Consider the following 25961-nt stretch of genomic DNA (forward strand, 5'->3'; position numbering starts at 1 on the left):
ATGAGCTTGGATAGGTTTCTCTCAGCAGCAGGCAGCAAATCCAGGTCATCAGTGTGGAACCTTCCTGAAGCAGCAAGGTCTGACGTCTCAGGAGCGCAGAAGCTTTTGAGCTTCCCTTGAGTTGGAGCTGCAAAGGACAGGCTGGAGCTACATACGCGCCCCAGTTGCTTTGGCCCTGAGGAACAGAGTAGCAAAAAAGACATGTCAATCCAGGTAGAGAGGATTGCAAGGCAGAGTGGAGAAAGGTATGGCCATGGATCAAATTGTCCTGTTTCAGTAAAGTCTTTTCCAAAGAACGTTTTGTGGTGAGCACCAAACACTTGTAGGTGATTTACAGTATTTTCATTGTTGCAAACATAAGTCATTTTGACATGAAATACCTCAAATTAACCTGCAGCATTTCAAGTACAGGCAGGTTTAGAAATAGAACCCAAAAGCCCTGCATACCGATCCCTCTGCCGTGCACATTACACACAGTCCTCCTTCTATATTTGTAGCTTACGTTTAAAACCCACATGGATCCGATTATAGATTTTGCAGTATGTTCTGCTTGTGGCAGCAAGATGATTTTTCTTTTAACTCTTGGTGTCTCTCAACCCCAAGAGAAGAAAACTCGACCATAATGTGGAATAGAATAGAGAATTAATTAAATCCCCCAACATTAACAGTGTTGCAGTTGGAAGCCCATCAACACCTCGTAATCAGCCATCCCACAGAAATGTACTTCAAAGAAAAAACAAGCTACGTCAGTTAGAAATAGACTCCCACCTTCTGCTCCAACTCCTACTAGAAGCAGCAGAGCATCGAGCCAGAGGAGCTGTGCTGAAGTGCACAGAAAGTTAAGGAGAGGAGGGAGGAACCAAAAAGTCTAAAATTAATACCAAAGACGAGTCAAAGGCAGGTCCTGCACTTGGAACTATTTTCGGATTGAATGTGTCTTTTCTAACCCAACCATACTTTCTGAGTTAACAGAGCACATTTTGTCAGGGAAAGAGCTGTCAGGTGTTACTTCTACCCACCTGTAATATTGTGAGCATCTGTAATACTGGAAATGAGAGATAATTTTGGTTTTGCACAAAGACCCTTGCTGGTAGGATCAGTCCTGACCAGAAACAAAGCCCAGAATTGGCGTTTTTCTTGGAGAACCGGTGAAAGTATTCATACCATTTTTGCTTTCCAGTTGTTTCCCTGGTTTCAAAGATTTACAGGGTAAAGTGGGATATTAAAAATAAAAGTCCCCCATCTGAATTATGCTGCTCTGTGCTTGTTCAGACAGAGAAAAGCCACAAATCTGACGGACATCCAGTGGCTAGCAGTGATCTGTCAGTGCCTTCAGCCTGATCCCTCACTTGCTCTCTTGTAGTCATGGTGGAATGAGTCAAGGACAGGTTGCAGAAGGTCTTGTCAAGACAGCATATACCTAAAGACCTGTGTTTTCACTGGACATTGTGCCCGTACTAAGACACACACAGTCTTGCAGCCTGTGGCTTTTGCAGTAGGAAAACCTACAGGAGGCACAGCGGGAAATGGGGAAGGTTTCATGTGACAAGGCTCTACGTTTCTTTGCAGCAACACCTTGAACCTGAGTCACACATTCCTGTAGATTATGTTATCTTTATGGTTCTCATCCTGTTTCACTGCGACTTGCGGAAAATAATAAAAGCTGATTGTCCCAATCAACCTCTTTCCATAATGTTATGAGATCTGTTCGTGGAAGAGTTGACCTTTGAAGTAAACTAAAAAGACAAGAGCTAGAACGGTACTGATCCAACTAATTTTCTTTGTTCATTTTGCCTGTCATGAGCTACATTTGGCATTTCAGGCACCATGGCTTCAGTATCCAGCAGAAGGACCTATGTCTGGATAGGAAAAAAACTCCGCGGAGAGCGTGGCTCTTTCCCTTCACTGCTTTTCTCTCTCCTCCAGCTCTGACGGCAGCAGCCGGGCGTGGGAAGCTGGAGGTCTGCCGGCTCCTCCTGGAGCAGGGTGCCGCGGTGGCACAGCCCAACCGCCGCGGGGTCGTTCCGCTCTTCAGCGCCGTGAGACAGGGCCACTGGCAGGTGAGCGGGTTCTTCACGCCACCGGGATTGGCCTGAAACGTAGGGTCAGGCTGTCCCTTCCATCTTGCTGAAATATGGGTGGAGAAGACAAACCCCAACTCTTGTGGGGAATGATCGGAGTGAGAAAAAGTGACATTGATGCTTCAAATCCCCAAAGCTCTTGCTGGCTACAGACAGCTTTTGCTTAAGTACTGCGTTATCTCACCATTTGGGAAGCAAATGGGATGCTCTTGACTTAAAAGGTCATTTTTCCTGTCCTTACACCTCAGTTGCTTCTCTTATGCCCTAATCTTGCAGCAGTAATCCCAGAGGGCACCACACTTTTGGGGCGTGAGGTTTCAGGACATGGCCACCGCTTTGCTCTTCCTTGGCTCTGGTTTCTTCCCAGCTGGATTTCTACGTACGATGTGTGTTCCCAGCTGGGTCTCCACATATTAAGTGTGTTCTCGCTTTGTGTGTTGCAGATTGTAGATCTTCTACTCACGCACGGTGCTGATGTAAACATGGCAGACAAGCAGGGGCGGACGCCGCTGATGATGGCTGCATCTGAGGGACATCTGGGCACAGTGGAGTTTCTGCTCGCACAAGGTTAGAGAATGTGCTTGGACGTGTGTTGGAGACCGGCCACGGCGAGTCCCACCGCACTGTCCCCTGCACGGCTGGAGTTTGTAATGTCGGGGTGGGGATTGTAATCCCACTGCTGGATCGGGCGGTGGGAGAGGTTCTCAGCACCGTATCCAGTTTATTGGAGAACAAGACTAGAATAGTTGATCTTGGCTATCTGTTTTGTTGTCTGTATTTGGTGCTCACAGCCTCAAAACCATGCGTTTGAGTTGGAAAATAAAATAACATATCACAGGTGCTTTGAGCATTGAGTTAAGAACATGCCCTTGAACCATGCTTGGAGCTTTCCCCTTAGACAAAAACATCAACAAGCGATGTGATTGAACCGTCAGTGTCACCACGGAACAGGCAGGCAAAACTCAGCCGCAGGACCAGAGTTTGGGACACGTTTTAACATTTCCATTTTTAGTGCTAGTATTGTTGGCCACGCTTTTGACACCAACATCAGCAGGAGGGTAAGGCCCCAACACAGGCAAGGATTTAGTGTATTTGTTGAAAATAAAACAGAATGGTTTTGAAGATAGTCTGCTCTTTAGCTTTGCACTCACAGATTCACTTTGCTCAGTACTTTCAGTGTCTAATAACTCTCCTTCACTAGGAGTTACTCAGTCAACAGGAGCATGTTTCAGTTTTACTCATTTCTGCTGTACGTGTTCGAGGTGAGTCAGAACAACACGCTGCCTGCAACCTGTGTGAACAGGATTATTTCTTATTTCTGTAGTTCCTTAGAGACTTTTTTTTTTTTTTTTTACAAATAGCCAATGTTTGTTTGGTTTGTTTGGGTAATTTTCCATTATTTTTTGGCTAGAAATAGCATTTAATTCTCGTATTGTTATTTGATATTTTTATTTCAGGTAAGATCCCTCTTTGGGAAGGGATATTTTCTTCATATCGTAAGTGACTGTGTCTGACCTCTTAGCCAAAATGTGAGACACTTGTATATTTTACGTAGTAGTTGTAAGAACGTTTTTTTCACTGTAAAATTGCCAGGCTTCCAAGAACAAGTTTCTCATTGCCTGTCTGTCCTGAGCCACAGGCCAGTGGGATCCTTGCTGTTCAGTGCTGTAACCTGCACAGGGATGTGACAATGATCAGTTTGAGGCATGAGTTTCTTATGAATTAATTCAATTAATTCTTTTCTGATGTTCTGGGGGTTTTTAAATCTCAAATTAACACTCCCCATGTTTGAGTTGTAATGTGGCCCTTTTTGCAGCTTGACTTAATCTGTGTAAAAGGCTTGAAATAAGTGATTTTTTTTTTTTGCCAGACTTGAGAACTGTGCATGTTGTTTAAGACTGACTGGTTCAGTGGAGGATGAAAATACCAGATAATCTGATCTTGGCTATGGGACCATCAGCAAAGGCACATAATGTTTCCCTAGCTCTTTGGACACTGAGACCCCAAGAAGTCAAAAATATGAAAATATTTTTTACTTTAAAAAGGTCCATTCTTGTAAATAGCTTAATAAACTCCACCAAATATGCTATAACACATGGTCCTGAAAAGTTAGCTCAAGCCTGGGCAGAGTACAGTGATATATGGTGTATTTTAATTAAAATGGCTTTGACAATCCTGTTCAATGTTTCATTAAAATCAAAGTATGTGAATCATAAGCCATAAGCATTAATTAGTGTGTTGCGAGGCAAATCTCATTTGACTGTACTTGATTAACACAGCGTTTGTAAACACTTTTTATTAACAGAGTTGCAGTCATCAATCAATTTGAAATCCAAATTTTTAGAGTTACCTACTGCTCTTACTTAACACCCAGAAGTAATGGACATCTGAACGGTGAATTAAACTTTCCTGGTAGCAGCTCTGCTAAGAGCTGATATTTATATGGATCTGTGTTACACAAAGCAAAATAATTCTTGGTGCTCGTTCCGTTTGGAGAGAGCTTAATTCTGAATCTCAAAAAATCAATCCCTCGATGTTTTTGCTACCTTGGGGTACGTGGTACGGGGGATGCCGCTCCTTGCTGTCTGTCTTGTGCCTCTGACACACAACGCTGAGCCTCGTCCCCGGGGCGCGTAACCCTGCCTGGGCACTGCAGCTTTGGATGCAGCCTCTGTACAGAAAGGATCCAGCCATCCTGGCCACTCCTTGCATCTTTTTGATGCTCCAAGTCTCAGTCATTTCTTTTTTTCTCTAGCTGGCTCATGTTCTGTGCCTGCTGGATAACATACTCAATCATAAACTCTTGCATTTAGCCAGTGAATCTTTTTAGGCAAGGGGAGGGAGCAGTCCAACCCTTCTCAGAAGCAAGCTGGGTTTACCCAGACAAAATCTTTCCCACTGCAGCAGGCATCGATCCCATGAGGTCACCTTAAGCCCCTTGCCCTTGAAACCATCAGTTTGTTTCATGTCTGACTGCCTTAATGCCAAGTAGGTCAGAGATCCCCAAAGGAGCAAAAGATGCCTTCAGAGTCAAGCAGAGGTTCTGCCGGGAGCCACGGCTGCGTCGGGAGCTCGGCATTTCTGCGGAGGTCGTCCCCAGCCTGCCTCGGAGCAGCATTTTGGCATTTCTGAAGCGGTGCGCTTTGTCCGCTCACTTAGATCTTCAGCTTGCATTGCTGCAGTGGTACCCTGAAGTCTGTGCCTGTCACCCTGTGGTATGGGGTGTCTTCCACTGGACTGGGAAAAGAGTGGGAAGGTTAAGGGATGATGGGGCTTTCCAGCCTTCCCTCTTATTGCAGGAGCTTTCTCACCTGCTCCAGAAGAGTCAGAGGGAAAACACGAGAGAAGACTTGGACGGTTCGATTGCAAGCGAGTAGCTGGTACAAATAAAAAAGGAATGAAATGAGGTTTTATCCTGCTTTGCTGAGCAAAAATTGTCCTTGAGTCAGTTGAGGATCACCTGGAGGGCTTTCACAGAGCTTCAGAAGGGTTTCTGGGTGTGGTGTGGGCAACGTGAGAGAAGGCTGGCAAGAGTTTATGTTGTCATCCCTTAGCTTGTATATTGGAGCTGCCTTGCAGCCAGTGTCCCTCCTTGGCACACCGGGTTGCCCCAGGCGGCGTTTGCCACCTCCCTCGCCGGCACTCCACGCCGCAGTTCGGAGGCACGCAGCGAGCGGGATGCCGTGGCTGTGCCGAGAGCTCTGGGCAGAGGTTTCTGAACATACCCCAGGCAAACGTTCGTGTGTCGTGCTCCTCCACAAACAAAAAGTTGTGCAAGCTGGAAGACCTATCGGTTTGCTGTCATCTGGGTGATGTGTGCTAACCGGGGGATACGTCAGCTGGGATGAACGGGAAGGTTCAGGAAATTCACGTTACTCCCCCGCTTGCTGAGCTTTCTGGAGCCGGTGAAGATCTCATGCCGGGCGGTTTAGAGTTTACCTACAGGAGAAAAATACTGCAGCAGCAATTGATCCCAGCCGGCTGGCAGGAGCATTCCGCAGGTAGCCGCAATTCCTCAGAGGAGCGGAGCTGATACGGATCTTTTCTGCGCGCTCGAGAGCCGGAGCCCTGCCTGTGCCATGGCAACAGGAGTTGTCTTCATGCCACGAAGAGGAGTGTTCACTTAATGCTGCTGTTCAGATCTCATATGCGTATCCATATGCCGTATGAAGCAATACTGACCCGTTGGTATGGCAGCGCGATTTCTTGATCCAAGAAAATGTCAAGTCCCTCTCTCCTTGGCTTGCAGTTGGCAGTAGTTTATCCCACAACGTTGTATTTATATTGGGTAAAGTTCAGGGAGAAATACTGCTGGAAATTGTGTTGATTTGGGTAAAGGGAAGGGGAGTGAAGAGGGAAAAATACATGCTTTTTTAGAAGAACTGAGCTGAATTGACTTAGTTCCCCTTGGTACGCCATGACCTGCTGAAGCAGCACAATGGTCTTCATCTCTGACTCACACAGCCTGGAATGGGTTTTGATTTAAAAAAAAAAAAAAAAAAAAAAGTAAAAAAAAAAGATTGATGTCTCAGATGAGGGATGTCAAATCTACCCTGCTGCTCAGAAGATGTTTGCCAGAAAAGCCTACAGAGCTAGGTGCGAAAAAGTTTGCAGCTTGGTGTGAATAAACTCATTTGCCACAGTTCCTATCAGTGCATTTGAAGTTGCCATGGAGGGTGGGATCCGTGGTAGGAGAAATGTTAATAAAGTAATTAATAATTATGTACATAGCTCTCTAAAAATAAGCTGTCATCACTAAGCGGATGGTTTGTTGTATCATAGTGCTCAGCAACAGAGAGCTCTTAAGTGAAGTGACCCTTGTTCTTTCAGGTGCCTCCATTTCTTTAATGGACAAGGAGGGTTTGACGGCCCTCAGCTGGGCTTGTCTGAAGGGACACCTCTCCGTGGTGCGTTCCCTGGTAGAGAACGGAGCTGCCACCGACCACGCGGATAAAAACGGACGCACTCCACTGGACCTGGCAGCTTTTTACGGCGATGCAGAGGTGGTAAGTGGCCTGTAATACATCCAGAAGAAAACAGGCAGTTGGTGTAAAAGGCTTAAAATAGTACGGTTCGGCTTGGTGTAGCAATAAGCATATAGAGTCCCGGCCCTCCATGCATGCAGGCGCTTCTGCAGAGGACAGTGCATGAGCCTGATGTACTCTCGGACCCTATAGAGGTGGTTTGAGCCCGAGCAGTGGAGCAGAGCAAGCTTTTGCTGGTTGTACATCCCCAGCAGCGCGCGAAGGGTCTCCCCCGGGAGCAGAACTGACTGTTGGGCTTCTCGTTGCAGGTTCAGTTTCTGGTGGACCATGGGGCCATGATCGAGCACGTTGACTACAGCGGGATGCGCCCACTCGACAGGGCAGTGGGGTGCCGCAACACCTCAGTTGTCGTCACTCTCCTGAAGAAAGGAGCAAAGATAGGTAGGGACAAGGGGACAATCCACCGTTGGCTCTGTGCTCAGGCAGGACTCCGAGCAGTGGGGCTGGCTTCCTACAAAATACAAGCGTAATGCAGAGGCAGCCTCAGCCCCAGCTGCTGCTTCATACTCCGAAAGCAGCCAGCGAGTCATGACTGCCTTGATCTCTTTATTAAAACGGGGAATATTTTTTTTTTTTGCTGTCGTGTTACTTAGCAAAGTTAATCAATAAACAACTGTTTCTTTGGCAAGGTCTTTCCTCTGGTAATGCTTTTTCTATCTTTACTAGTCTGAGTCGACAAACGTACTATGTCCATGCATTGCTGTGAGCTGCTGCATTCACTTGCTCTGTGTATGCTTTCAGATCTTAGTGTTACCTGCACTGCGCCACACAGCTGCTCACGTTACGTTTTCCTGTGAAAGGGGATTTTGCTGGTGCATTGGCTTCTTTGCTGCCTGCCTCTCACAGCTGCTTTTTTCCTTTCTTTTTTTTTTTTTCACCTTCATCCATTTTTTTTTTCCCCTCTCTCCTACAACTTTTTGTTTTCTCCTTTCTTTGAAGGTTGTCAGACGTTACCGAGTCGCCCACGAGGTATATCTCATTGCTGTCAGCATCAGCTTCGATCTGATAGCTTTGTCAGCCTTGCTTTCTCCTGTTTGATTTAGCCTGCATGCGTCCCCAACACCTCTAATCTTTTAATTTACCTCACCTTCAAATAATTTTTTTAATGACTGTTGCAGAGAATAACTTGAACTCAAAAACTAACCTCCTTCCCCCAAAATGTACTGAATCTACTTATAGAATATTGTTGACTTATTCTTCACCCACACTAATGAGTTGTCCCCAAATTTTTGCCACCCCTTCCCTCCCAGTATTAGTCCTTGAGATAACAACTGGCTCTGCATGGGCGGACCCCTGCGCAGAGCCAGCATGTCCCCAGCCCAACGGATGGCTTTGGCACCGGCAGCACTTAGACACGATCTTTCCTTTGTTGTATTTTCCGCCTTAATGGATTTTCTACTCTAGTATTTCACATCTTGTGAAGTTGGAAATCACAATGCACTTAAACACAAAACGCCTATCGACAGTCGAACTGCAGATTTCCTAGTACACTTCCAGAGATTTTAATTTAGAAATGCTTTTATGTAACCACTCTGATTTCTCCTTTTAAATATGTTTTGTTTCCCCCACCCCAGCTGGTTCCACAATCAGCACTGCCCTCTTGTGGAAATGGCTCCCGTCATTTCCCAGACCATCATGGTGGTGGTGATTAGGATTAGCCTTAATGACTGCAAAGGAAAACCATTGCAATGTGGATGACGTTAATTTAAGTGCGAGAGGAACTGTCAGCTCGATCATTTGGAGCGCTCTGCCCTTTGACCATGCCAAGTTGTTCTCTCCAGCAGAAATTCCCACCCCAGGATATTTTTTCCACCCAGCTTCCTACCACCCTTGCATTGTATGAGTTTTTTACCCATCATGCATCCTGTACACTACAGGTCCAGCAACATGGGCGATGGCAACCTCCAAACCAGACATCATGATCATCCTGTTGAGCAAGCTGATGGAGGAGGGAGACATGTTTTATAAGGTGAGAAGCGTGTTTTTGGAAAAATTGAACAGATGCAGCTTGCAGCACAACTTTGTATGAGGTTTTGAGTGAGCAATGCTGCTGCCTTAAACCATGGCAAGTAAAAGCTACTGCTGACAGCGTTCCTTGTGTTGCAAACTGTTTGGTTTTGGTTAGTGGAGTTGGGGAGGGGGGACTGATTGCCCAAATCTGTAATGAAGCTGAAGCAAAGCCAAGTCTCTCTGCATTCTGGATTTGAGCCAGCGCTTCATTTCCTCTTTGAAAACACCAGAAACCAAGTGTTTTACAGAGGTTCAGAGCGCTGATGTCATTGCATCAGATCTGGCAACATTGTCATTACCTAGCAGGCTCACTGCTGTGGAACAAGGCAACAAGATAGTATATCCCAGAAAAACTCCTGGAAGAAACTTTTTGCAGTGAAAACAGATTGTCAGGACACAGATGGCTTTGTCGTGTCCTTTAGCCCATGGGAGACATTCCACCATTACAGTTAGAGAGTCTTTTTTGCTCTGTGTTTATTTTAAGCCGATCTTTAAAACCTGGAGATTTGCACACACACACAAAATGTGCAAGTACAACAATGATTCACTGTTAGGCTCTAAGGGTGAAGCAGAAAATATGCAAAGCTGGCATTGTAACTGGAGTTATCTGCCAGAGATACATGATACAGCTGAGAAACCTGAGTCTACAAAGTTTTAAAGCTTACTATTTGTAGCTGCAAAATTTATGTCCTAGATCCCATTTTGCCCTCTTTCTTTCACCCTAGCTGCCACGGCTGCCCCTCTCCAGGGTGCAGATCATCCATCCCAAAAATAGGTGCCCAAAATAGCAAAGATGAGTCGCCCTTTGAAGGTGACTGTTGCGTCCCAATAACTATAAAAGGAACCTGGTTGACAGGCTTAGATGTAGACACCTAATTTTCAGACATCTAAAGTCCAGGGAGATGAATCTCAACTGGTTCGTCCAACTTCAGAGCCACATCGGTGCCATAACATTTATCTTTGCTATTGCAGAGGCTTCTCTGAGCCCCAGGAACTCCACCCAAAGTCCCACACTTCGTATTCTTTACCATCCCTGGTCCTTACTAAGCTTTGGGTGTAAGGTGTTGTCCAGAAATGGGTTACTGATCACCCAGCTCAGAAGGCCATCCATCCAGAAACCAGATGGAGTTGTATCAAGTTAGCAGAACACAAGTTCTGCTGTGTTTCCCACTGTAGCGTGACAACTCTGTACTAAGTGGGAGAGCTCAACTTGCACAAGACATCTGCATTTCCAGATCAGATGCTCCCTTGATCAAACGTTCTGGCTTTCCTTTCTAGAAAAGAGCTAAATAGTGAAGTCAAGTTACCTTAACCACCTAAAACTTTCGTGGGGCTGGTCAGTGAGTTCTCTGCAGTGAAGTAAACTCAACCCAAGGATGTGTTTTGACATGTTCTCCTTCTATTAGAAAGGTAAAGTGAAAGAGGCTGCCCAGCGCTACCAGTATGCTCTGAAAAAATTCCCCAGGGAAGGGTTTGGAGAAGACCTGAAAACCTTCCGTGAGCTGAAGGTGTCGCTCCTTCTCAACCTCTCCCGGTGTCGAAGGAAAATGAACGTAAGTCTCCCCACTCTTCATGGCCTTAAGCGCAAGCTGCCAGCTTTCTGCCTGTGCACAGAGACGTGTCCATCCTGTATTTGTGCTTTGACCTCTGAGATCTCTCCTCTGTGTAACCTGGTTGTCCTTCACAGAGCACTGACATATTATAATTCAAAAGAAGTAATGATTTAGTATGCATTTCTGATGATTAAAAATTCATTGCTATGTTTATAGCTTTTTGAATTTTTTATTACTCCCTTTTGATGATGATGTGAATTGGGGGTGGAGGCATTTTCCAGATTTCTAGGGCAGCGATGAGGGAGGAGCCAGGAGATGTGCTCCTTTGAATACTAATTAATTTAAAATGAAGGAGCATATGCTTAGGGGGCTAGCACTTCCCCAGGGCAGTGACTCATCCAGAAACACCCCCACATACTCCCTCTCCTCCCAAAACTGCCAGATCACTGTCAATCTCTTTGGTCCAATCTAGCAGCATCTAGCGACCAACTCCTGCAGCGTGTCTGTTCTTCCAGCAGACAAGTGCCACCTCCCCCTTGCTCTGCGTGCAGGGGCTTTCACCTCAACAACTTAAAGTCTCCCTAGACTCGAAAAGTGAAATCTCCGCCGAGGCCGTGAGCCAGCGAAGATTACACTGGAGGGGAAAGGGTTTCTGTGACACCTTCATTTCTTTAAGCTGTGAGGGAGAAAGATGAAAAGCAATGGAAGTAGAATCTGAATGCTGCTGAACAAACAGCACAGTTTGTAGAAAAAGTGTGAACCTTCTCTTTAAACAAGCCAACTCGCAGCTAAGCCTGCGCTTTAAGGACAAGATTTTGGGTTTATTGTTAACTGGGGAATCCTAGGTTTTGTGATAGAAAATTTCAGAGGGTTGTAATTACTCCTGCAGTTTTTGCACTTATAGATGAGACCATAAAGGTACCTACCTCTTGACTACATTCCCAGTTTAGTCTATTAGGCAGTATCTCTTCAGTAACTGCTACCGAAGGTACAAACAGAAGTATGAGCTTCCCCAGGCAGAGCATCCAGATAGCAAGCTCCAGGTAGCAGGAGTTTGTTTACCAAGTTTTTGACCAAATCAGGAGTACTCTTCAGTCCTTTCTCCCAGAACTGCCCAGGGTCATAGCCCAAAGTCAGCAATGCAAAGCAATGTTTGGCTGTGAAATGAAAGCCCCTCCACTGGGAAGAGGTCTCCTTCACAAGTGCTGAGCCTCAGCTGAGCTTGCTTGTTCGTGAAGCATTCAGGAGAAGGCAAGGGAGGACAGCCGGCAGGATTTGAACCATAGCTGATAGTCTGATCTCGTGGCACTGCCACTCAAAAGCACCCAGAGCAGTCTCCGTCCCATGCTGCCACCTTCTACCTCCCCACTCCCAAACCAGTCTCCCAAGTGAGGTGTAGGGGAGAGGCAAGGAACAGTGGAACGGGTGGCACTGATAGGAGACCTTTGCCAGGCAAGTACTGTTTGTAGCTACTGAGATATCGTAGTCCCTTCCTTCATGTGCAGTTTTATTCAGCCCCTTCGAAGTATGTCAGTGTGTTGCAGAGGGGAAAGCAGAGGGCGTGGGAAAGGTTTCCTATTGCTTTCAACTATGGAAAAAAATCCTTCACGAGATTACATTCCAGCCTCTGTGAGACCAGATGTTTCCTCAAGACTGTAGGTTGTTGGAGAGGGATATTGCATGCACTTGTTGGGGACACAGTGAGAACGGAGCCAGTGGCGCGCTGGCCTCTGTGGGTGGTGACAGCATCCAGCATTACGAGAGGGCTTTGAGTCTTCAGACGTGCCATTGTAGCTCTCTGGCTGTAAATGATGTTGAATCCATGTGAAACATTCCAGTACCATGAAGTTTTCCATGGTACCTGCAAAAAAAAAAAAAAGTCCATATTAAGTTTGTTTTCTTCCCAAACTGTGTATATTTTTATTTCTATATCTATTCAATTACTTATCTGCACACCTATTGTAATGACAGGATTTTGGAATGGCGGAGGAATTTGCTACTAAAGCACTGGAGCTGAAACCGAAATCTTATGAAGCTTACTATGCAAGAGCAAGGGCCAAACGCAGCAGCAGGTGAGGAGAGAGAGAGAGAAAAGTGTGAGGGGCTGGTCTCTTCGAGCCTGGCCGCACTGATGTAGGCATCCACCGTGCAAAACCGTACCACTGTCCCCATGGGAAGAAATGGCAAAGGAACGTTCATTAATGAGATTACCAACCTCTCAAACTCCAGAGTAACACCCTCCCTCATTTGGTAATTTCTGGAGACAGCTGAATGCAAATGTTTTGAGAGGTTCATCTTAGTTGAACTTTGTCTGAACATCTTACTACACTGGAAACCTTTACACCGAAGTTGGGTATTCTTTTTAAAAATACACTTTAGTTCAACCACAACTTGAGACTCGAAGCAAAATATGACTCATGGAAGCCCTGTGGCCCGTGTTATGCAAGAGGGCAGACTCATTCATCACTACGACCTCTTCCGGCCCTAAAATCTGTGAATGTCTCTGTCCTACAGCACTTTTTGCAAGGCAGAAACTGCTGACTAGCTGTGCAGTGACTGTGCAGGCAAGCGCCAGCCGGTGAGCTTTCAGGCATAGCTTGTGCTCAGAGCACTGCAACCAGCTTCTAGAGAGCTGCAGCACTGGGATCTCTCTGCATCTCAGATGGAGCCTGGAGGATTCACTTGTTAACCTCCCTGAAGGCTAAAAGATGTGAGATTAGATTAGTTTCAAAACCGATCAATGCCATTCCTAAATGAGCAGGAGGGGCTTGCTTTTGAGTCCTGTGCTGAAGGGCTGGGTGCACTGTCATTGCGCGCATCCTGGTTTTAAACGGCAGCCAAAATGCCATGCACGGCAGTGCAGAGAACCACCAGTAGCCGGAGGTATGTCAAGTCCACCTGTGCAAACTTCGTAGCTCAGCAGACACCACCACCATTTGACCTTCCATGCTCAAGGCGATGTGTGGAACCAGGCTGCTGGCCCAGGTAATGCTGCGCTGCCTGGTCCACCGGGTCTTGACGTGGGAGGTGAAGCCATGACCTTCTGTTCTGCAGAGAAGTCCTGCTAGCTGAGCCACACTGACCTAATGCCTTTCCTTTAATGGTTTTCCTCTCCATTGTTTCCAAAACACTTGTAAGAAAGCGTAAGAACCGGGTTCCTTTCCAGATAGTATCAGCCTCCCCACATTGAAGCGTCCTTTTCTCCCCAGGTCTCTCCAGCAGAAACTTTGGCTTTTCTTCTCTATTTCCCAGCTTGTGCCCAGCAGCACCCCTGAGGTCAGCACAGTCTGGGGAACAGGAGGCTTTTCCTTCCTCCACCTGGTTTTCAATGGCTTGTGCAAAAGCTTAGGCCAGTGTTGGGAGGTGCTGGGGAGTTTTTCGGTGCGATCGTCCCCCCAGATGACAATCGTGTTCAAACAGATGGTTTTGCTCAAAAGCGAACAGTGTCCCTGTAAATGACAACCCCCTTCCCCGAACCCCCACCTCCCTTTTACTCCTCACAGGCTGGCCTTTCCCTTGCAAAGGCTTCCCCGGGGGCTCGCAGGCTCCCTAACATTGCTCGATTCCTTCATTCTGAAGAAGTTAGCCAAATCCATTGGAAAATTGGAGAGACAAGCCTTGCCTAAAGCGCTGACCCATGGGAGCCCCTGAGCTCTGGAGCCAGCCCTGACACTGTGTGGTCTTGGCATCAGGCAGAAGTTAAATTTTCACTGGCGTAAGCGGTTGCAACTCCGTCAAAGCTGCGCTTGTTTACAGTAGTGGTGAGCTTGGCTCTTAGTTATTGATGCTTTGGTTTCCCGTTTGTTAACGCAGGGGCAGAGCTCCTGGCGGTGCTGTGAGGAGTAATTAATTAGCCTGCAGAGGACAGGCGGTTTTGCTAGTCGGAGTTGTGCCATCTCAGGACTGTGTTCCCCTCTTCTCCAGAATGACTGGCAGTGTTTTCCTTCAGTTTGCATAAAATAAATCCGAGGGAGGCACATAAGGCAGAGTTTGAGAGACGCACCCAGTGGTAGCCATCACAGACATCTCCCTCAGTAACACGGACAAGCCACTTAACCCTCAGGAGCCTCCGAGAACGGCTCCGTTCCAGTCCAGAGTAATTTCAGTTCTCATTTCTGTCCCTTTGTCAAGCAGGCAGTTTTCAGCAGCCCTGGAGGACCTGAACGAGGCCATCAAGCTGTGTCCCAACAACCGTGAGATCCAGCGGCTGCTGATGCGGGTGGAAGAGGAGTGCAGGCAGGTGCAGCAGCAGCAGCAGCAGCCGCCGCCGCTCCCAGTGGAGCCTGAACCTGAAGTCCAGCATGAAGAGCTGTATTCCGTGCAAGACATCTTTGAGGAGGAGTACCTTGAGCAGGACGTAGAAAATGTTTCCATCGGCTTGCAGACAGAGTCCAGGCCAAACCAAGGGCTGCCCATCATCCAGAGCCCACCCCCGTCCCCAGCTCACAGGGACTCGGCCTATATTTCTGGCTCACCTCTTGGCTCTCATCAGGTCTTTGATTTCAGGTCCAGTAGCTCCGTGGGTTCGCCAACCAGGCAAGGGTACCAGTCCACGTCTCCTGCTCTGTCTCCGACACACCAAAACTCGCATTATAGACCCAGTCCTCCGCACACATCCCCTGCTCACCAGGGCTCCTCTTACCGCTTCAGCCCACCTCCTGTCGGAAGTCAAGGGAAGGAATATCAAAGCCCACCACCTTCTCCTCTTCGTAGAGGTCCTCAGTATCGCGCCAGCCCCCCGGCAGAAAGCATGAGCGTTTATAGGTCCCAGTCTGGTTCCCCGGTTCGTTATCCGCAAGAACCTAGCGGAGTCAGCCAGCTCCCCGGTAGACCGAAGTCTCCGTTGTCCAAGATGACGCAGAGATCTTTCCAGATGCCCCAGCTCCCCGTGGCTGTGCCGCAGCAGGGGCTGAGGCTGCAGCCAGCCAAGGCGCAGATCGTGAGGAGCAACCAGCCCAGCTCAGCCGTCCATTCGAGTACCGTAATCCCAACTGGTGCTTACAGTCAGGTTGCCCACTCGATGGCCAGCAAGTACCAGTCAGCGTCAGGGGAAATGGGGGTTAGCCAGAGCAGGTTGGTCTACCAGGGCTCCATCGGGGGCATCGTCGGTGACAGCAGACCGGTGCAGCACGTTCAGGCGAGCCTCAGCGCGGGAGCGATCTGTCAGCACGGCGGGCTGGCTAAAGAAGACCTTCCGCAGAGACCGTCCTCGGCGTACAGGGGGGGTATGAGATACAGCCAGACACCTCAGATCGGGCGAAGCCAGTCCGCTTCCTACTATCCGGTGTGTCACTCGAAGCTTGACCTGGAACGTTCTTCCCTCCCCGCCAGCCAGCTGGGCTCTCCAGATGTGTCTCATCTCATCAGAAGGCCCATCACAGTTAATCCCAGCGAAATCAAGCCTCACCCGCCGACTCCGAGGCCCCTGCTCCACTCTCAGAGCGTCGGCCTCCGCTTCTCTCCTTCCAGCAATAGCATCTCCTCCACCTCCAACCTGACTCCCAATTTCCGCCCTTCTGCTTCGATTCAACAAATGGAGATTCCTCTCAAGCCAGCTTATGACAGAGCGTGCGATGAACTTTCTCCGGTCTCTCCCACGCAGGGGGGTTACCCCAGCGAGCCAGCCCGTTCCCGGACCACACCGTTCATGGGAATCATAGATAAAACGGCTCGGACTCAGCAGTACCCCCACCTCCATCAGCAGAACCGGACCTGGGCTGTGTCGTCAGTGGACACTGTCATTAGTCCGACGTCTCCTGGCAATCTCCCCCAGCCGGAATCATTTAGCCCGCCTTCTTCAATCAGCAACATTGCCTTTTATAACAAAACCAACAATGCACAGAATGGCCATTTGCTAGAGGAAGACTATTACAGCCCCCATGGGATGCTGGCCAATGGGTCCCGGGGAGACCTCCTGGAGAGAGTCACCCAAGCCTCCTCGTACCCCGACGTCAAGGTGGCAAGGACGCTGCCTGTGGCGCAGGCCTACCAGGACAACCTGTACAGGCAGCTCTCCAGGGACTCCAGGCAAGGGCAGACATCCCCAATCAAACCAAAGAGACCATTTGTGGAGTCTAATGTGTAAAAGACGCTTGTTGGAGTAAGACCCTCATGTTTTCAGCACACACTTCCAAGCTTGATTTCCATGCATATTATGATTATTATTATTATTTTTATTTCTCTTTGGTAGCTACATGACCAAGTTTCTCCGGTACTTTGTGTGGTGGTCAGACAGCCATGCACGTGCTCCAGCCCTTTCGTTCCCCAGCTGACCGTGAAGCCAACATCAGCCGAGCCAGTATCGTTTGCCCAATTCCAGCTAAGTTCCCAACCAGGATACCTTAGTACATGGTGCGGGGTGGTCCAGAAATAGCCCCTACGCAGCAGGAGGTAACCAGCTCTTTTTCAAGAGACAATCGCGTTTGATTTAAATGGGTTTCTTTTGTCTCGATGAGCTCTTACGCAGTTCTGATAGGAATTCCTAGCGGGAGCAGAGCAGGGATCACAGGAGCCTTTCCCAAGGCTGCATCCGCAGGTCCCCGTGCCAGCAGGGTCGTTTGGCTCTTTGCCCCGAGGAGCAAATTACCCACAGCAAGCAAGGGCACGATGAGTTTTAATACCGAGTAGCTATGCAGAGTAACCATCCTGCTTCATCCGGTTTATAGCAGTTTAATCCGAATTGGATTCCTTTGTTATTTAACCGCGTCATCAGCCAGAAGGGGTGGGGATCACACGATGCTTTGCTGCTTTGCAAGCTGCCTGCCGGGTGCCCCGACACCGATTTGCTCCGGGGCATTTTACAAGCATTGAGAGATTAAAGTTGGCCCTTCGTATGCGTTTTAGTCAGCCAAGGGAATTGGCCAGAAACCTCTTGTGCGTGAACTGGGATTACAACAACTTCTTCTTCACACAGTTAGCGGATGACTGCACCTCACACGCACCACCGCGTTTTCACCGGGACGGTTTAACGTTCGGGGTTTCATTGGGTGGACTTTTTCTTACTTGCAAGGGAAAACAGAAATCTGATTTAGAAAACGGTATTCGAGGAAGAAAATTGCAATTTAAAATTTTTTTTTAGAATTCTTTTATGATGAGGATGCGTAACGTGGCACGATGGTTCCTGAGACAGGAGGGGTCCTTCAGCAACCCCAGCCCTGCAGCATCCCTTCCCTCCAGCTCGCTCCCACCCGCGGAGCCGGTGCTGTAGCGAGGGCCGCGCTCCTCTAAGATCTGTTTCCAAAATCTTGGAAAGCGATTGCCGTGTTCCATACCTGTAAATGGTAGAGACCATGTTTTGCTTTTTAAGGAGCTGTAGTTAAAACAAAGATATTTATAATTTATTTATGCGATCTATTTCAGGACATTTTTTGGTTTGCGTTGTTTTTTCTATTTTTTTTTTTTAAATCAAATGCAAATCACAATAAGACAGTGTGAAAAGCAGGGGACGGTTCCAAAATCCTTTTTATAGGATTTTCAATAATTTGTCAATTATTCTCTGAAATTTGGGGGGGGCGGGGGGTGGAGGAACTTTCTTTACAGATTTGTTTATTACTGGTGGGTTTGTAATCTGCCTTTTCAGTTACTGAGGGTGAAGGGTGGGATGAACAGGGGAGAGAGTGATAACCCTGTAGCTTGTTTTAAAGCAAAATAGTGCCTGTTGCCCAATGCCGAACCTCACTCATATCAACTCTTAAGAGCGATTTCAGTGCTGAGCAGGAGGAGCGATACCTTTCGGTGTTTCCAAAGGGCTATACGAATAGATTGCAAGACTTCTTGAACCAAATCATGGGGTCCAACCTCCGCTGGTGTAAAAGAGCATATCCCCAGCGCGACATCAGTGCAGCTACATCCATTTATACCAGCTAAGGACTTGGTCTGAAACTCTTAAGCAAACCCTGGCTTCGATGGGGCTTTCTTTTTTTATTCCTGTGTGTGGATCAGCACATCTCATTGCTGTTTCGTTGCCTAATTTGCTCAGAGCAAACTGGGACGTGCATACCTTGGGACGATGGAAGCTTGTGTCTCATAGACACGTTGAGAGGGTTCAGGGGGTGTTTCCTCCATGGGGTTTGGCGATTCTTGTGCTCTTTTGGGCTATTTGGTGTTTGCCCAAGCCAGTATTTGGATTGAGGTTGGTGTTTTCTTTCTCGAGGTGCAACCCAGTGCTGACTCTTTGCTTTATTACAGGACTCGGTAGACTGGGGGACCCTTCGGTAGGGTGGGCTCCCCGCGGCTGTGGGGACACTCAGCTTCATGCACTATTTCTCCCCTTGCAAAGGGGGTGTGATGATTTTTTTTTTTCTTCCTCTCTTTTTTTTGAAGCAGCGTGTTCTGCTTTATAAGGAATAACCAATTTCTTCTCCGCATACAGTGCACCTATAGCTAGGACATGCGTATCTGTGGGTCTGGAGCAGCACCAGTCGCTTTGCTCAACGCCTCCCATCCAGCTTTCTGTTCGAGTGAGTGGCTTCCTACCTTTAGTTGCTTCTTTGAAAGGAAAAAGTAACCAAATTCAGCCCCGTCCCTATTTTATACGGCCGAGCGAGATGTGCTATGGCTGTGAGCCGTTTCTCTCCGCTGAGATGCAAACGGGACGATCCGAGAGCAGCGATGCGAGAACTGCCCATGCTTTGCTTTTGCTATTCACTGCTGTGTGCTCCCAGTACTGTCCTTCCGAAACATCCCCTCACAGCACTTCTGTGTATAACTTTTGGGTTTATGAAGACGTTTTAAGGGAAAAAGAAAACAGCTCACACTTTTAACACAAACACCAAGCTGAAAGAAGGCTTAAATACTGCGGCGTGCAGGTTTTTTCACGATACCACGTGTTACATTTTTCACAGGATTCTTGCACTAATGGTTTTCCATCTGTTCTCTCTGTAAATGGGTGCACTTTACTGTTTGAATTTGTTACTATGATAAATACTGGATATTTAAGCGTGAGTAGTGTCTTCATTAGAAAATAGCAAAACAGCTCTTGTCTCTTAGTGTATTTTTCAAAAAAAAAAGGAAAAAAGAAAAGAAACGAAGCAATGAATCATAACATTTATAGCACAAGAACTGACTCTTGTATATAAGCATCAACAGATTGAGTAATTTTTAAATACAAAATTATTTGCGGTGGTTTTAAAGCACTTCCCCAGCAATTCTCTTAGGGACAGTTGAGGCAGGATGGCTGCTGTCATCCCCGGGTGGGTGAGGAGCACACCGCTCCCTGGAAAAGCCGTTCTTTACGCAGTGCCCTGTGTCCTCAAAGTCACGATTCGGATTTGGCATGGACGAAAAGCAGAGGTTGTTCCGTATTGTGCTGTCGTGCGTGGTCCTGTTGTGAAGCGCGCTGTTGTACACGTGGCTCGGTGGAGCACGAGGCTCGGATCTCGCCTGACGTCCCTTCGCCCTGTCATCTTAGATCTCGATCTGACGAGCCCAGGCCGCGTTGCGGAAGCATGCGCAGAGTTTCAGGGTCGGTGCCGTCTTGTCCGTCCGTGCTACATATTTAATTACTCTTTGAGTAATTAAGATGTGGGACAACGCTGCCAGCCAGCACCTCCATCCCTTCCCCGGCTGCAGTGGCACCGCTGGCGAGCCCCCGTCCTGCGAGCGAGTAGGATTCGTAGGTGCACCGAGTAAAGCAGGTTCTTGATGGCGTTGAAACCTCCGGGTTTGGTTCTTGGGGCGCGTTGGGTAGGCGATGCCAAAGCCGACCCCTGTATTTAGCTGACCTTCCCACCAGCTGTCTCTCGTCTTCTGCCCGCAGCCACTCCAAGAGCTGCGTGTGCCGCCGCAAAGCCGAAATCTTCTCTCCCAGCTTGGGGTGTGGGTGTCTGCCGCATCCTCGGGTGGGGATTCACCGGCTCTTGCTTTATCTCCCAGGCTGGGAGGATGCTCTGGTCCCAAGGGAGGGGACATCCGCCTGGTGGGGGCTTTGCAGCGGTCCCCTACCAGCCAGGCTGGGAATGGCATTGGAGGGCTTTGAAAATAGTCGTTAGTGCTTAGGAAAGGGAGTGTTTTACAAAGACGGATCCCTTGGGATCTGTCTCCAAAGGTGAAGGTGCCGCGCAGCCTGAGCCGCCTTCTCCGCGCCACTGCTTGGGAGAGCGCGGGCTGGCCAGCTCCCGACAAACCGAGGAGTGCATATGTCTGTCTGTCCGTCTGCTGCCTGGCACCGGTGCCCGCAGGTGGGTCCGTCCGAGCACTGAACTTTTTGGGTTTTTTTTTCTTTAACCTGGCTGTAAAGAAAACTGCTTGGCTAGTGTGAACATTTGTGTGTGCGTATGACAAACACCTAAGCCATACTTGGATTAGGTCCGGAACCAGGGTGGCTGCTAAATTTGGAGCGATTCAGTCCCCTTGTACAAAGGTTGCTGTATATTCAGGGTTACCCAGAAGAAGTCTAGCTAAAACCGAAGTGCCAGCTCCGCCTTATCTAGAGAAAAGCAAGCCGGTGTGCCTGCTCGTCCTCCGCCTTCCTTGCAAAGGGGGGTCCGCGGTGAGCTGTCGTGAGCTCTTTGGTGGTTGTACTTTGCTTTAGTCTTGGGAATTCAAGATAACTCTTCTACCAGGATTAACGGTGTTTGACCAAGGGCTTAGGGGAAGAGCTGTTGTACCCGCTGGGACCTCTGTGGATAAATGCCTTCACCCCGTGCTGGTTGCTCTACGCAAAGTCTGGCGGGGTGCGTGTTGGACACAAAGCACAATGGTTGAAAGTTAATCTGCGTTTTTTTCAGATTTGTGTGAATAGTTGCTGGATTTTCATTCAATCAAACTCTTTTTTCTAATATAAACCACTAAGGGCTCAATTCTTTAGCAAGATGCGTTCATGTCCAACTCCTGACTATACAGCTGGATCTCACCGCAACTGTTACAGACCTACCCGAGAGAAAACACAGCTAGCGCGACCGTCACCGGGAAAGCCAATGGACACCAAACCCATCCGCCGTATCCTTTCCTCCTGCTCATTTTCTAGCTGTCACGGTACTGGGGAGTCAGCAGCCAGGTCCCGTCCAACAGGATCGCATCTGATAGTCGCGAAAACAGAGGGCTGCTTTGCCAAAAGACTTTGTCCCTTCCAGGTGACGCTGTCCGAGGAAGGTGGGGCGGCGGGTTGTCTCCTCCGGCGGGTCGGGGTCGTGCTGGGTGGGTGGGAAAGCCTCACGCCCAGGGCATTGGGTCACTTCACCGTGGGTCTGCCTTGCTGTGCACTGATAAGCCAGACACTGAGAGCAGCACTGTGTGCTACGTAAAGTCCGTTTTGTTGCTACACCGATAACCCAGAGACTCGTGTGGACTCTGCCAGTACTGCCGGTGTCATCCCTGTCCAGCCTTTTCTTTCCCATAGTGTTGCATTCAGCGTTTCGTCTCCCTTCTGTCTTCACATCCGAGAGGATCTGAGTTTGGTACAAACACGTACAGTACACACACCTTGTGCTTGGTACAATTCCCTGGTTGCCATCCTCCGAGACACTTGCTGGGAAGATCTTTAAGACACTTAAATTTTCCTTTAGCTTTTCTATAATTCTGATGTAAAGGACTTTCTCTCTGTACAGTATATTATTCAATGCATGTTCTGTTCTCTCTACTGATATATTGAACACCACACAGTTGTGATATTGTGCAGTGGGAAGAGCAACCCCTGCCGACAGCGGAGGCCTTCGCCTCTCATGTATAAGGAAAGAAGAAAACATATTTTTTCCTTTGCTGTATTTGCTTGAGCAGAGTTTTCTTGTCTGTACATGTGAGCTGTGAGATAGATGTGAAAAGTTCAAAAGAATGCATTCCCCCCCAATGTATACAGATTGTAATCTGTACAATGAAAACTGTATGTATGAAAAAATGTACTTATTTATAAATGGTTAACACTTGGAAACGGCGTCTGGCCTGGCGTTTTTCCCACGCTGCGGTGAGTGAAGGAGCGTGTTGTGGCCTGTCGGCATGGAAATAACCTGGGGATGTCAGGACGGCACAAGGGTCAGGTCTGGTTGTCGCTGTGTGGGGATGGGGACGGGGACCCGGCACCACCGGGAGCAGGAGGGGACAGAGGCAGCGCTGCTGCTGCCGTGAGGTAAGGGGCATTAATAAAATAGGGGAGGGAACCGCATCGGAGAGTTTTTTCTGGATTAAATTGTGGAAAGCACAGCTCAGTGCTGTGGTCACTGGAGCCCTGCAGCTCCCGAGAACCCGTGTGCCTGCTCGCTTCATCCCTGCCCAAACCCAGGGCTCAGTTTTGCAGCTGAACGCCCCTCGCAGCTGCGAGCATCCCTGCCTCCGGCCGCCGGACCGCACTGGATGGGCAGCGCTGGAAGGATGCGGCGCATCGAGGTTGCGGTGAGCAAAAACCCCCAGGCTTGGGCTTGTGCCTTTGCCAGGGGCTGCATTTGCTTTGCAGCGCGCCGGGAGCTTCACCTGCACGGCTGCCTGTGCCGTAACCCAGAAGGAAGAGGGGACGCTTTCAGCGGAGGAGACGAGCCCGTGTGTCAGGGATGGACCTCCTCAACGGCAGTGGGTCTCCCCCACTTCCATAGGCACGTCCAGTGTGTGGCCAGACCCTGGAGATGTCCCCGTGGGGTCTCTCACGCAGCCACCGGGTGCATGGCACGGGGCCCGGACAGGACAATCCCACCCCAAACACCCACCCTGGCCTCCCCAGCCCCTCGGGCAGCTCCTTTCCCGGCTGTCCACGGCACATGGGACCTCAGGGGTACCCCAAAACAACGAGCTGGGGGAGCAGAGATGGGAGGAGGACGGGGTTAGCTGCAAACATTTATTGACGTCAGGAACATCCACTGAGCAGACGACACATGACACGAGAGGTGAAAACAATTCAGACGTGAAGACGCTGAACCTGCACAGATGCCTGGTTGCTCCGAGCCCCCGGGGAGCCCTCTGGGGGGGAGCAGCCCCCACCTGGAGCCGCACTTGGAGGGCAATGGGCTGCCAGCGAGTGGGAAATCTGGGTGATGGCAAACATCCCCTCTGCCCATCAGCACCGAGAACGGGCTTTGGGCTTCAGCCCCTCGCAGCGGGGAAACGTGGGCTCCCACCCCCCCTGGTCCCCAGAGCAGGGCACAGCCCAGGGACCCCCATCCTTCATCCCCCAGTGCCACTGCTGTCCCCACGGGGCTGAGGGCTGGCCCGGGGGGGGGGTTACTGGGGGCTACGCGGGGCAGAGCTGGGGAAGATTTAAGGCCAAGCGAGGCTGAACCCAACGGGCAGCGTCACACCAACAAGCGTGTCCTTCCCCCGCTGTCCTCGTCACCCTGAGCCGGGCAGAGCCCCAAGACGCTGGGGACGGGGTACGCAGGAACGTCCCACGGACACCACAAGGAGCTCGTGCCGGGGACCGGGGAGCTGGGGACGTCACTGGCTGCCACCACCGGGGCTCTCGCCCTCCGTCAGGGTCTTGAAGTCCATGGAGAGGGCCAGCTCCTCGGCCAGCGGCGGGCGCTTCCAGTCGTCCCGCGTCAACACGTAGCCCACCACCAGCCCGAAGGCCACCAGCAGCACTCCCAGGGTGTTGGCCAGGACACCTTCGGGCACAAACTGGCTGTAGGAGTCCCTGCGGGGGCAGAGGGAGATGCTCAAGCCTCGGGGTGTGGGTGGCCTGTCCCTACCCTGGCTGGGACCCCCTCCTCATCCTCATCTCCTGGGCACACGCCCTGGGAAAGGTCCCATTCCCCCAAATCAGAGCAAGAGGGGAGTACGCAGGTGCTGCTTGCTTTGGGGAGGGATGCTCTTGGTGACAGCAGAGAAAACTGGGGCCGCGGTCCTGTAGCAGGGCTATAGGCAGCCCAGCACCTCCCCTGCCAGATGTGCTCCCCCAGCCAGAGGGACGTGGCTCCTGGGGTACCCCATAACCGTGTCCCTATGGGGCTGGGGTTTGGGGGGGGGGACCCCAATGTGCTGCTGGGACCATCGCTGTGTCCTCCAGCTGTGAGGACAGAGGCCTCGGGGACGTGAGCGTCGCAGGAGGTTTCTGAAAACGCCTGGCTGCAGAGAGGCGAGGGTGGGTATTTTACCCCCATCCTCAAAGAAAGCTGTCGCAGGATCCAGCCCTTGTTAAACATCATCTGGGAAGTGACTCAGCAGGAGCAGAACTAAAGGCTTTGGGGGAAGGAGGGGAGATTTAATAACCGCAGAGCCACAGCCTGAGCAGGGGCCAGACTCTGCCCCACGGGGCTGAAGCAGCCCTTCGCTGGGGGTCAGGGAGGTCTGGGGGGGCTACCACCACCCCCCCAGCTCCATCACCCACCTGATGTTGAAGAGAAGCATCTCAGTAATGCCCAGCAAGCAGGCGGCGATGGAGAGGGCAAAGAGGGCGATGCCGAAGAAGACGTGCTGGGGTTTGTACCGGCTCCGAAGCGAGAAGGAGGCACCGGGGAGCAGGAAGAAACCGAAACCCAGGAGCCACTGTGGGGGTGTGGGGATGTTACGGGGGGGCTGCAGGGTCCCTTCCCCCCCCAGGGGCTCCCCAGCCCTCACCTGCAGAAGGTAGAGCACGAAAGCAGCCATCCCGCACCAGCTGTGCAAGCTGTACATGTCGGGGATGCCCTTGGTCCGGTGGGACTCGAAGACGGCGACGATGCCTGCGGAGAGGAGCCCGTTACCGCCGGGGCCGGATCCAGCCCCATCCGTCCGTCCATCCCGGCCGCCCCCGGCGCTCACCGACGAGGGCGACGACCAGCGCCAGGCCGTGGAGCAGCGCGTGCAGCGCCTTGGTGGAGCGCTTGGCTTCGTGCCTGAAGACCCGGTAAACCAGGAGAGCTGCCGGAGAGAAGGCAGATGAGCATCCTTTGGGGGGGGGGTCTCCCACCTCCCCAGCACCCCGCGTCTCCCCAGGGTGCTGCACGCAGGCGGGGGGGTCCCGGAGCATCTTCCCGGTCTCATTCGTCACCGTTTTGTCCCCGTCATTCCCTGCCCAGCTGCAGCTCCGGGGGCTTTGAAGGCCGCAGCTGGGACAAAGCGTTCGTCCCGCCATCCTGCTCACCGTCACCTTGGAGGAAAACCATGCCCAGCACCATGCAGAGGGGGTGGACGTTGAACTGGAGGAGGCCGTGCCAAGCCACGCCGCCCCGGTAGCGACCCAGCCAGGCTCCGGTGGTGGCCAGCAGCGTCAGGCCCAGCAGTTGCGACACGACCACGTACGCCGAAAGCCCGGCGGGGCTGGCGGGCGGCGGAGCGCCGTCCATGCTGGCCTGAGGGGACAGAGAGGAGAAGGCAACGAAGCCACGGGTGGTCTCGCGTGGGAGCCGGGGGGTCCCGGCCGGCCCCGGTGC

At 50.3% G+C, this 25961-nt stretch overlaps 2 protein-coding genes across 2 annotated transcripts in view; one reads left to right on the forward strand and one right to left on the reverse strand.

Moving 5' to 3' along the window:
* The window catches only part of TANC2 (tetratricopeptide repeat, ankyrin repeat and coiled-coil containing 2), a 208362-nt gene extending 191588 nt beyond the window's left edge, over window positions 1–16774 (forward strand). Inside the window, exons 19-26 of the mRNA XM_010561364.1 lie at window positions 1927–2060; window positions 2525–2648; window positions 6912–7087; window positions 7375–7507; window positions 9004–9095; window positions 10543–10689; window positions 12661–12761; window positions 14824–16774. Coding sequence (XP_010559666.1) covers window positions 1927–2060; window positions 2525–2648; window positions 6912–7087; window positions 7375–7507; window positions 9004–9095; window positions 10543–10689; window positions 12661–12761; window positions 14824–16774 — 2858 coding nt within the window. The remainder of the gene's footprint in view (window positions 1–1926; window positions 2061–2524; window positions 2649–6911; window positions 7088–7374; window positions 7508–9003; window positions 9096–10542; window positions 10690–12660; window positions 12762–14823) is intronic.
* Window positions 16775–24045: 7271 nt separating this feature from the next.
* Window positions 24046–25874, reverse strand: LOC104827977 (cytochrome b561). Its single transcript, XM_010561365.1, has 5 exons — window positions 25673–25874; window positions 25351–25449; window positions 25168–25271; window positions 24938–25095; window positions 24046–24244 (listed from the first exon to the last, which is right to left on the reverse strand). Exons 1-5 carry the CDS (start codon window positions 25872–25874, stop codon window positions 24046–24048), a joined length of 762 nt encoding a protein of 253 aa, XP_010559667.1.
* Window positions 25875–25961: the final 87 nt, after the last annotated feature.

This window comes from Haliaeetus leucocephalus, unplaced genomic scaffold (genome assembly GCF_000737465.1).
Source record: "Haliaeetus leucocephalus isolate CR32 unplaced genomic scaffold, Haliaeetus_leucocephalus-4.0 Scaffold144, whole genome shotgun sequence".
Taxonomy (NCBI): domain Eukaryota; kingdom Metazoa; phylum Chordata; class Aves; order Accipitriformes; family Accipitridae; genus Haliaeetus; species Haliaeetus leucocephalus.